Source organism: Propithecus coquereli, unplaced genomic scaffold (assembly GCF_000956105.1).
Source record: "Propithecus coquereli isolate 6110/MARCELLA unplaced genomic scaffold, Pcoq_1.0 Scaffold9, whole genome shotgun sequence".
Taxonomy (NCBI): Eukaryota; Metazoa; Chordata; class Mammalia; order Primates; family Indriidae; genus Propithecus; species Propithecus coquereli.
Genome location: NW_012155284.1, coordinates 3,923,571 through 3,936,294, shown reverse-complemented (window position 1 = coordinate 3,936,294; position 12,724 = coordinate 3,923,571). Strand labels below are relative to the sequence as shown.

The 12,724-nt window shown below is 39.9% G+C and overlaps 1 protein-coding gene across 1 annotated transcript in view; it reads right to left on the bottom strand.

Moving 5' to 3' along the window:
- DMGDH (dimethylglycine dehydrogenase) overlaps positions 1-12,724 on the bottom strand; it is an 86,211-nt gene that overhangs the window by 23,421 nt on the left and 50,066 nt on the right. The window contains 6 exon segments of the mRNA XM_012664481.1: positions 1,419-1,569; positions 2,929-3,146; positions 4,404-4,534; positions 5,009-5,174; positions 7,228-7,381; positions 7,782-7,951. Of these exon segments, the coding sequence (XP_012519935.1) occupies positions 1,419-1,569; positions 2,929-3,146; positions 4,404-4,534; positions 5,009-5,174; positions 7,228-7,381; positions 7,782-7,951 (990 nt within the window).

The window sequence follows — 12,724 nt, the reverse complement described above, 5'->3', positions numbered from 1 at the left end:
CTCTCATATTTCCTAATCAATTTGAACTACCCTAAAATTATTTTTTATCTGCTCAAAGTTTCAGAATTTCTTCAACGAAAAAAAAATATGTATTAATAAAAAGCGCAGAAGATTGATTTCCATAACAACACTAGAGGGCGCTGTGGCACTGCCAGGAAATCGGAGGGGCCAGCGAAGGAGAAAAGTTCTCCAGAGGAAGACGCAGGGAGAGGAAGGCTGAGAAATCTGCTTGCTGCCTCACTCCTCTGAGAGTGTGGGGACAGAGCTGTCCTCTGTTTCTCTCCCTGCAGGTAGCCTCAGCCCAGGCCCCAGCTGCAGGTCAGATGCCCCTAGTAGAGCACCTCTCATGCAGACCTTGCCCGAGGGCTGCAGTAGGCTGCCGCTCCCCTGCAAAGCCCACTTGCTTCTGCCCATAGTCTAAGTGCCCAGGGGTTCCTGCCTGGGCTTTCAAATATGCTGTGCCCTCCAGTTAAATTCATTTTATTATGTACTTGGCACTTCATAGGCTATTTCTGATATCTACGATAATTCTGTAGGATAAATATTCCGTTTTATAGAAAAGCAAACAGAGGTTCTGGAGGGCTAGGCCAGATAGCTGGTATGTGGTGGAGGATAAATTCAAACCAGAGTCCCCACTCTGAGTCCATCTTTACCACAATCTGTTTTCTCACCTCTCAGGCCTCAATGTCTCCCAGGGAAACAACTACTGAATCTTAAAAAGTTAATGGGTCCAGAGATAGCCTGTCACATTGGAGATAAAATAGGAGAACAGAGTTTGAACCACAGTTGGGCCACTTACTGTTATATGTGATCTGGACCAAGTTGTTCTCTGACTCTTAGTGTGATCATGTATAGAATAGGGGTAGTCAAGAAGGTAAATGAAATCATGCATATGAAAATGTGTAAATGGTTAAGGCACTATACAAATAGAAACTCATAGTTACAATTATTTTTTTTTATTTGATTCTGTGGTTGATGTTATTAGTTGCCATTATTAATGGTGGAGGAAGCCTAGACCATCCATCATTCCTGCCCCTCAGAAAGAAATGTTAATTCACCAAAAGGTGCAAGGTAAGAAGAAAATGAGGATGGACAACTGACAGAGGAGGAGGAGAGAGTGTGAAAAGTGCTACTCAAATTCTGTGGGATAGGCGGGCTCCCCACAGGCAGAGACATCCAGGGCTTACCACTAATCAGGAGGAATTAAGGCAGAAATAGACATTATGTCAGAATTTCAATGAACTTGCAATTGGGAAATTGAGGAGAAAAACCTCTTCCCCTAATAAAGTTATCTAATAATATGTAATTTCTTTTACAGCCAGAGCCAATTTAATGCAGTTAAAACTAGCCCTTATGCAAAAAGCAGTTACAATAAACATAAAATTTTAATGAAGATGCTAGCATTTCAAACCTCTGACCCCCAGGCTCTGAAAGCTTTCTCCAGTCTTAAGACATTCAGGGCATATGTTCCAAAATTGTCAATTCCCTCCTCCTGGCCTGCATTCATGATAACGTCATAAAGTGCTGCAGAATCTTCTCTTCTGTGGTACAGCTCCCAACCCAGCTCACCTGAAATAAATCCACAGGTGCCACACCAGAGTAAGAACAATGATCACTAGGTCTAACGTGCATTAGCTAAACCACATAGAAGCAGGAGAAATTCCACTTATGCAACATAGACATTGTCCATTTTTAAAAGACCAGTTCATAAAAAGTTGCAATCACAGATGCATTTCTGTCCAATCCTGACTCCCACACAGAGGGTATGTAGGACACCTCTTTGCAGGACACAGAAAGACTGTAACGCAAGAGTTAATCTCCAGCCTTGACCCCAACTTCATAATGAAGCTTGACTATTTTCAGGGACAATGATGTTAGGTAAATAATTACCATGGCATAGTTTATCAACATAAGGTGTACAAAGTTTAGATAACCCCAATCCCAACCCCTGCCTAAGAATCACAAAGTTTAAAAATATAGTCAACTGAGAATTATTCAAATTGCCTTCATGTGGGACAGCCATAGTCTCTGACTCCCCTACTCTCCATTTCTTCCCTATTTGGTCATTTCATTCACCATTAGAGCTGTAGGCAGAAATCAAAAGAAATGAAACCAACCCAAGCAGTCCTACTTATTTTTTATTCTGGTCACCAATATGTCACGGTTGGGTAGAAGAAGGGCAGGGGACAGGTAGAGTGGAAGCCCAGGGAAGAGCTTTGGTCTTTAATACTATGTGTTCTTCTTGTTCCCCAAGGTCAAGGGTTCATGGTGATGTGTTTTTATGTGATGCCACCAGAATAGGAGCAACATGTAATTGAGCAATTACTTCCTTGGGCAGGAAGTACTCCTCCTATGAAGGGACAAGAAGGTCTACAGGAAGCTGGAAGTGAGCCCAGAGCACCACTGGGGAACTGAAGTGCATTCGTTCTTTTCTGTATCAAATACCTACTATGAGCAAGGTTAGGTGCTAGTTGAAGACTTCCTAGTGAACTTACAGTCTGGAAGGAAAATGGATCACTGGCAATGCTCTAGGAGAGGTGCTTGATACATTCGTGATGGTCTCTGTGGGAAATTCTATTTCCAGGAGACCAGCTCGAATGTTCTCAGATAGAGTCTACTGGCCTGAGTGTGCCACCTCTTCCAACAGCCACCCTCTTCCTACTTTCTTATCTGCCCTTCCAGATGGTAGGCAGCTATGGGACCGGGCAACAACTGGAATGTGTGGAGCCACTCTCCAGACTAGAAGTGAATAGATAGACTTGTTGTAGAGTTGGGTGGAAGAAATCTTCCTTCAAAGACACACGAACAAAAGTGAGTGTGTGTGTGTGTGTGTGTGTGTGTGCGCGCGCGTGTACACGCACACACATTTCTGGTAGCATCTCCTTTTACATTTCAGAGACTTACTCTAGGTTGTTTTCCAATTCTTACCAGTGTAAGATATCCTAATAGCAGTGACAGGAATGTTGGAAACCTTTAAGGATTTGGTTTGAAGAAACTTGAAAACATCATCACTAAGATCTTCAGAGGTCAGTTTCTGAAGGACCTTTCTTGCATGTGGCCCTGCAACTCCAAGGACACCAAGCTCATCAGTTATGTTTTTAATTTCAACATCATATCCACCTTTGACTGCTTCTTCTTCAATCCATCTGTATTTGAGTCAAAAACATTGTGTTAAATATTGCTTGAATAATGCATTTTGGTAACATTATTTCTCTGAAGACATGATTTGTGTCTAGAATTATCAGAAAGTCCCCATAGTGTTATTTCATAAAATCACCTGATTTTTAAAGCTGAGGAATCCAACTGTCTGAGATGTTGAAAGTGATTCTCTTTAAATCAGCCACTTATAAATTTGGGGATAATTTTACACAGTACAGAAGGATCCTTCCATTTAAATGAGCTTTGCCACACAGTTCTTTTAAATAGTGACAGACCTATTGTATTTAAACTAATGAGTCAATCTTCAAAAAATTAATTTAAATCCAAATTTTCTTTAATGCCTGTACACAGGAGGCACACTTGTGTTGCTGAAGGTTAATAATGTGCCTGCCGCCAGACACATAATTGCTCTGTCAATCAAAAGGAAAAGATAAAAACTCTAGTTTCAATTTCTAAGTCTTGATGAGTTATTGGAACCCAGCTATAGGGCTGGTTTATAATCTATTGAACAGTCCCAAGAGCTATGTAAGTCTATCACAAAATGTTCATCTGGATTTACACAGGGCTAAGCTATGAAGATGGCCCCCAATACATCTTGGATTGGAGCATATAATTTGCATCACTTTACAACTAAGGTGAGAATCTGTTAGAGTGAGACATTTATTAAATAATAATATTCTTAACATTTTTGGAATATTAAACTAATGACTTTAGTAGACTGAAGATTCATGCCAAGGCTCTACTTGACAGGTCAACGATTTAGATCCAGCTATGGGCCAGAAAGCACAAAGCATCACAAAGGGAGAAGATAACTCAGGGAGGCAGCTTACTGAAGTGGACCAAATGTGGGCAACAGAATCAAAAAGACTGGCTTGAGCAAGTTACTTTAATCCAAACGTCAGTTTCCTCATCTGAAAATGGGAATAACACATATATTGCAAAATATTAGGAGAATTAATTGAGGTATTATAATATATCTGAAAGGGATACTGGCACATTGATTATGCCTAATAAATAGGAGTTAATATTATTAGAACCAGTCAACCCTATAGATAGACTACCATGGTGGGGGCGGGGGCCCTCACTTCGAATATTTTCCTATAAAAGACATGAAGTTTATTTGAAATGACCATGTTTAAGAATAATTAAAGGTGTACTTTCAAGTACTGGTAAAAGAAAAACTCAGTGTAAGATTGAGTCAATATAAAATATGTACAAAATTTTCTTACTTGGTGTGCACTTACCTAAGATCATGAAGTTCTGATCCAGAACCAGTTATTAACAGAAACTCCCCAGGAAACTGGTGAGAAACAGTCAACTCAGCATATACTTGACCTTTTGGTGTTAACATGTGACTTATATTTGTAAAACCAACCTACACAAAGAAATTTAAATTTACCATAGGATGAAATAAAAATCTTATGTGTCCTTTTAACACACATTTAAATAAAAATGTGGGTGTTAATAATAAAAATCATCTGACTCTTATCATTTTTCTCAATTGTATGAACTACGTATAAACCTAAATCCAAAATTAATTTGAAGTTCTCAAACAATCATTTAAAATTATTTGTCATAAAAATTACACTTCATTTAATCACAGTCAATTTTAAGTTCCCATTGATACAATTAAGCAAAGTCATAAGGTCTTTGGATGATAATTCACTTAACAAAAATTTAAATTTGAAAATTAGCTTCTGTACTTTTGGTCAGTTGAAGAGTTCTAGCATTCACACAGAAATCATTAGGTGAACTAAAATAACGTATTGGTTTGTGGGGAAAAAATGAGAGGATGGAGAATTAAATAGGTCAGAATCCTGGACCTTGTATCCCTAACAAGGCTATTTACCTTTGGAATGACATTTGCAAAGAGACGGTCCAACAATCTAATGGAATCTCGGCCTTTGATGTTAAACTTGCCAAACGGGGACAGGTCAATCACCCCTACTCTTTGCATAACCTGTTTATATTCAGAGCCCACCGGCTCAAACCAGTTTGTGCGGCGAAAACTTGGCCTGAAACACAACGTTTAGTGTCCTAAAACTGTCATTTATTTTTTAAAAATTACAGAATAAGGATATTTTAATAAACTCTACTCATCTGGAAAATCCCACTAGGGAAGACAACATGCAACCTAAAATTCTGTTCTGCAGAGTATACGTGTATGTATGTTGGAATCTGACCGTTTAAAGTTACTCGTCTATTCCTTTGACCTATTTTATAGGGAATGAAGTATGAATTAACTAGAAAACAAGATAGAGCATGTGGTCTCCCAGATCTGGAAGAGAGTTTAGAAGTCAGCCAGTCTGATAGTTTTCTACCTTGGTTGCATATTAGAATCACCTGGGGAGCGTTTAAAAAATATTAGTGGTTGGGCCTAATGAAATCAGAATATCTGGGTGGTGGAGCTATTTAATCCAGTGCTTCTCAAACATTAGTGGGAATACGAATCACTCGCACTTGTTAAAGTCTGGATGCAGTAGGTCTGAGGGGGGGACCCCATAGTCTGCATTCTAACAGGCACCCAGGCAATGCCCATGCTCTTGGTTCACACCTGGGGCAAGTAAGGATCTGGTCCAATATCTTCATTTTTCACAGAAAAGACACAGAGTGACTTCCAAGGCCTTTGCATTAGTTAATAACATGCTGGGCCAGGAACAAAGGTCTCCTGACTCATTGCTAAGGGTCCTTTCTACTTTATGATGTGGACTTCTAATGCAGTATTTTAACTTTAGAGCAAGATGCTAAGTCTGCAAAATAAGCTTTCAGTAGTTTAATTATTAAAATGGTGAAAGAAACTTGGGCCAGATCCAAATAGCACAAAGTGAAGAATGAAGCTGGTATTTATCAGAGTCATTTAGGAAAGACCAAACAAACATTTGGCCACCAAATAATCTAGATTGGCTGCCTGTAGAGCCCAAATTCATTCAACAACTGGCCCTCTACTACACTTTGTACCATTTAGATCTGGTCTTTAAAAAGTCATCAAAACCTGGTTAAGGCCAGGTGCAGTGGCTCACGCCTGCAATGCTAGCACTCTGAGAGGCCAAGGCGGGAGGATTGCTTGAGGTTAGGAATTTGAGACCAGCCTGAGTGACACTTAGACTCCAGAATTTTGTAGAACCCAAGTGAATTTCTAAAAATAGAAAAATTAGCCCAGCATAGTGGCACACGCCTGTAGTCCCACCTACTCTAGAGGCTGTGGCAGGAGGATTGGTTGAGCCCAGGAGTTTAAGGTTGCTGTGAGCTAGGCTGACGCCACTGCACTCTAGCCCAGGTGACAGAGCAAGACTTTGTCTCAAAAAACAAAAAAAAAAAAGGAAAGGAAAAAAAGAAAACAAACCCCAAAAACCTGTTTAAATAAGCAAAATGACAGCTCAAAAATAAAGGTAACTTAACTGACATATTTGCAATTTGTGTTCTCTTGGATTGTAGATTCTCATGAGAAAAAATATATAATTACTATTAATCCCAAGCGCAACAGTGGCATATAGCAGTTTACAGGAATTCAGAAAACCCTTTCCATGACACACTTTGTTTTAGCTTAATCTGAAATGCTATGCAAATGATCTTTTCCCCTAATTTATCAACTGTACATATAATTTGCATGGCTCAGTGCACACACTTTAAAAGCAGTTGTTTTGAGCTATTTCATGATGAATAGAAAATCCAAAACTCTAGGTACTTTTCACTTTGTGGTTGTATACTACGTGGTTAGACCAAACATCCTAAACCACAGCAAACCTTTAGGAGCCAACTGGATCCCTGTGGGCATTTGGAAGGGGAGTGGGGTAGAAGGTTCCTCTGAGCTTCTGGTAAATGCCAAGTGGAAGAGGCTTCACCCGGGCTAGTTATGAGATTCTAAGGGCCACATGGGTCCTAGATGTGGACCAGTGTCATGTGGGCTAGAATAATGACTCCAATACCAGAAAATAATTTTTGTAGAAAAGGCTCAATGCTCCTCGGAATGGGGTGGAGCGATGGGGTGGAAGGGGGAACCGGCACTTGTGCTGTCCTACTGTTTCATCCCTCAGTCAGACCCGCAGGCAGGTTCAGTCATTCACTTACCTGTACTGAGTGTCCTGGCCTGGCTTGTAGAACCAGTGTGGTTGCTCCCAGCCCGAGTGGAACCCCATGGAACACTTAGACTCCAGGATTTTGTAGAGCCCACTGACTCGCTGAGTCGGCCTCCCGGCAAACCGTTCTTCCTTAGGATAACCAACTGAAAAAGGAAAATTGGTATGTTAAATAGCACATAACCCAAATAATAAAATATTTTGATGAAATTCAGAAAATGCAAAATACAGCACTTAAAATCCAGAAGCATAATATTAATAATATATATATATAAAATTTGTGTAAAAAACAAAGCTGTCACCTATATTGATCATCAAAGAGTAAAGTAGAAATATAGTTAGAATTTAAAACCAGTGATAGACTTCACACGTTAAATACATACATTCACATGTATTCCTTGTGGTGTCTTAGAGGCACAATGCTTTTTATAGTCCCTAACCACCCTCATCTCAACGAATAGAATAAAGAGCATCTAAAGTCAGAGATGCTACAAGTCAAATCAAATCTGTCAACACTTCGTAGACAACAGCAAATTTGCACCTTACCAGCATTGTTGAATCCATACGATTCTCTTGCTTTGGCCTCCGTGTACTGAGTTGTCGTCCATTTGCCATAGCGATTAGGATCTAATTCTATCAGGTCGAAAGGAGGTTCTCCATGCAGGATCCAGTCACTGAGATATTTCCCTACCCCACCAGCGTGGATTATGCCATATCTTTCAAATACAGAGACAGGTCACCTGTTACTAACACATGTTGTTTTCAAATAATGAAACATGACCAAACATTTTACAGGGCCCCAAAGTTGGAGTGTTCTGTGCTATTCAGAACACACAAGTAACATAATCTCTATGCTATCAACTTTTTCCTTAAAAATGACACATTTAGCATCCAAGTTAAATGTGCCTGACTTGATAGCTAGTTTGTTTCTGCAGTTTCAAGAGAGGCATACCTGCAAAATAGCTCCTTATTGGGAAAAGGCTCAATGGTCCTTGATTTCTAGCTGGTAAGGATTTTCTCTTTAAGAAAATGAGAGGTTAAGGGGAGGAAGCAAACAGGCAGATATGATTGGTACCTACCGGCCCTCTTGGGCTACGATTATCCTTTTAGGAGACCTTGTGGGAGAAACATGTGTAGAGTGTCTGTCCACCTCTTCTCAGACTCAAGTTAGTTCTGATCCCCTTAGGCAATGATCTCTGTGCAAGGAACTTGAGCCGTTATTTTAGAAGCATTTAGGCAAAGAGTCCCTCACTGGGGACTCACAGGGAGGAGGTAGAAAGGAACGCAGGCCCCTGTGTTTTGCAACTAATGGGTCACTTGGTGGGGAAGGTGGGCTTGTTTTCTATTTCCATAAGACGATGCTTTAAAAGCAAGAACATAATTGTGTCAAATAAAGGGTTTTTGATATCAGGCAGAATGGAAGGGGTTACAGTTTTACATTGGCCACGTGCAGTTCCACTCACTCTTGTCTAACAAAGGCCTTCATGGTGGGTTCATTGTGGTTTAAGTCAAGAGAAGTTTCTGAGGAATCGAATGAGCCAGGAGTCATGGGGTGAGAACCAAGAAAAGGGGCTACATAGCAGATATCAAGACACAGAAACTCAGGATCGCAGGTTCTAAGAGCATGGGAGGAACTTTACAAAGGCTAGAAATGTTAACTCATTTTCCTACAACAAGACACCAGTTTTACTATTTTATAAAAATGAATGCCTAAATTTGTTATAATAATATTTCTCAAGGAAGAAAAAAAGGCAACAATTTATACTTGCCTGGGCAGTTTAAAAAAGAAACATGGGTCATTCAAATGATCTACAACCAACCTCTCTAAATTTCAAAAAAACAGGAGAAATTATTAAGTATATACTTAAAATGTTTATTAAAGTTAGCACATTCACTTAACCAGGCCCAATGTTGAAATATATAGAACAGTTACCATGTTTGAGAGTTATAGATACTGTTTACAAGAATTGAAGCCTTATAAAGTTTTACTGACATTAATCAAGTGCTTACTATTTACCAGGTATTGTTTCCATCTACCATGTACGAGCTGATTTATTTTCTAGCAAGTCCATTTTACCAATGAGAAAATCAACCCACACATGGGTAAATGGGTCACACAGCAATAAAGACCAGATGCAGGATACACATTTGGTCATCTGACACAAAGTACACTCCTTGCTACTGGACTTCACTATCTTCACTGGTTATCAGTCTTTGTTCAGACATGACACACATGCAGATACTGTACTATTTACATCTTTGACAGACTCCCAGGGCAGAGCCAAGGTGGTACTTTGGTTTCCTGTGGTCCAGCTGCTACAACGCCATGTTCTTTCCCTTTCAATGATGCACATGAGCAAACAAATGAGGCTGAGTGTGGTTATTTGGGAGGGATTTGGGGGGGATCCTGAATCAAATCTAATTTATTTTTAAAAAGTAAATCTTTTAGAAACCAGCCCTCTAACCATTAACAATCTATATGTCAAATGCCATACAATTGAGTGTTACAAAACATCTCTTAAGAACCCCTGGCTTAGAAGCTAAAAGTATAACAGCATGGACCTGGGTATGATTCCTGTTCTGCCACTGTTAGCTGTGTGACCTTGGGCAAGTCATATAACCACCCTGAGCTTCAGTCTTCTCATATGTACACTTTCTTTATGGTGTTGGTGGAGAATTAATTGTCATGGCATTTAAAAGCATTTAGTACACTGCACGGCACATAGTAGGCAAGCAATACATGGTGGCTATTGGGCCCTAATATGACCAATAGCAGAATTAGGTTCTTCTATCTTTAGCATTAATCTGAAGAACCAGATTCTTCCGAATGACCTCAGGCTGCTATGCTTTTTGAGTGTTTGTGTCTGCTTTTTATGATAACTCTGTTAAACTATCAGATGTTACATCTTAGAGCACTCTATTCTCTTTAAACTTGCTGTTTATAACCTATTCTAAATCAAGAAAATCAGATTCAATCCAATACAATTCATAAAACATTTTTGGGGCATTGCCTTAATCACCTAGAAGCAGAAAAACTTGTTACAATTGTGACAAAACAAATGTCCAAAGTAAAATAGCTTTGATTAAGGATATTCTATGAGTAAGGTAAATGAGCACTGGTACATATGTAGACAGTTTGCAAATGCCTATTCCCTGGACTGGTGGTACCAAAATTACAGACAATATTGAAGCACAGATTCCTGGGCCCCTCTCCAGACCACTGAATTGGAATCTATAGGAGTGGGGTCTGGAAATGTTTGTTTGTTTGTTTGTTTTCCAATTCAACACATCTTTCATGATACTATGGACTGAATGTTTGTGTCCCCACTCCACCCCAAATTCATCTGTTGAATCCCTAACCTCCAATGTCATGGTATTTGGAGATGGGGCCTGCAGGAGTTAATTAGAGCTAGATGAGGTCATGAGGGTGAAATTCTCATGACAGGATCACTGCCCTTCTATGAAGAAACACTAGAGAGTTTGCTGTCTCTCTCTACACGCATACACAACAAGGAAAGGCCACGTGAGCACACAGGGAGAAGGCGACCATCTGCAAGCCAGAAGAAGAACCTTCCGCAGAACTCAAACATGCTGGCATCCTGATATCAGACTTCCAGTCTCCAGAACTGTGATAAAACAAATTTCTATTGTTTAAGTCACCCAGTCTATGGCATTTTGTTATGGCAGCTCAAGCAAACTAAGCTACATGGGTTCTAATGACAATAGGAATTTCATGGATAAGAGGTACAGGAGGATAAAAAATGTGCAAGTGACTAACCACATGATTGAGATGCTGCTTTTTAACATGCTCCTCAGATGATTCTGCTGCTCACCCAGATAGGAGAACCATTGGCCTCCAGAACCATGGGATGGATACACTGATGGAGGCCAAGAGGGGCAGCCAGTGTGGGTATTCCATCATTTTACATAAGAAATGTCTTAGAAACCTTGACTTTTAGGTCATGGGAAGGTTTTTCTGGTTTAGACCAAAACCTGTCAGAGAGTGAGGCACTTTGCCCACCTCCCTCCTCCACCTGTCATCTTCTCCATCCACCTCCCAATATCTACAACTTGGAAAAATTAACCAGAACAATCAGAGCAGGAGTTTGACATCAGACCCATGCAAGTAGATACAATTCCTAGATAATAAGTAACTGGTGTTCTAATGGGAGCACCTTCCTAATTTCCTGGGCAATTAGTTATTAGGTATCCCACATGAGATCAGTGACACTGTCACTTGTTCACAGCTCAGAACATGGCTCATAGTCCGTGATCTTTACTTTCTATTACTAAAAGCCAATTGCAATATCACAAAGAATAAACTACTTAGGAAAAAATTAACAAAAGAAGTGCAAAACATATGCTCTGAAAACTACAAACCATTGTTGGAAGAAATTTCAAAAGATCTAAATAAATGGAAAGGTATCCCATGTTCATGAATCAGAAGACTTAACATTGCTAAGATGGCAATACTCCTCAAGTCGATCCACAGATTCAAGGCAGTCCCTATCAAAATCTCAGCTGACTTCTTTGCAGAAATTGACCAGCTGGTCCTAAAATTTATATGGAAATTTAAGGGACCCAGAATAGCTAAAACAATCTTGAAAAAGAGCAAAGTTGGAGGTTTTACACTTCCTGATTTCCGAAGTTACTACAAACCTACAGTAATTAAGACAGTGTAGTACTGGCATAAGAATAGACATAGATGAATGAAATAGAATTTAGAGTCTAGAAATAAACCCCTATCTCTAGGGTGAATTGATTTATGACAAGAACACTGTGATACGATAAAAAATAAATATTTGGTCTTTGTCCCCAGTTCCTGCACAGAATTCCTAAAACATTTGGAATTCATTATCTTTTGTATGCTAATGAGGTGGCTCTTTTGTGGAGGAGAGCGATCCTAGATGACTTTAGGATGGGAGATGGTTGCCAGAAAAACCAACTATGTGATTAGAAAGTTAGAACTTTCAGTCCCACTCCCTACTCCAACCTCCAGGGAGTGGAGAAGGGCCGGATATTGAGTTCAGCCATCAATGATATAATCAATGGTGCCTACATAATGAAACCTCCATAAAAACCCCTAAGGATGGGATTCAGAGAGCTTCTGTGTTGGTGAAATATTTATGTTCTAGGAAGATGGTGTGCCTGGAAACGGTGTAGTAGCTCTGCACCACACTCTTCTCCCCGACATTTTGTGCTAGGCATCTCTTCCATGTGGATGCTCCTGAGTAGTATCTTTTATAATAAGCCAGTAAACGTAAGTAAAGTGTTTTCCTCAGTTCTGTGAGTCATTCTAGTGAATTATTGAAACTGAGGAGAAGGTTGTGGGAATGCTTAAAATCATAGCCAGTTGGTCAGAAGTATGGGTGGCTCCTGAGACTCGAGACTGGTGTCTGAAGTGGGAGCAGTATTGTGGGACTGATCCCTTAACCTGTGGAGTCTACACTAACTCCAGGAGTTGGTGTCAGAATTGAATTCAATTGTGG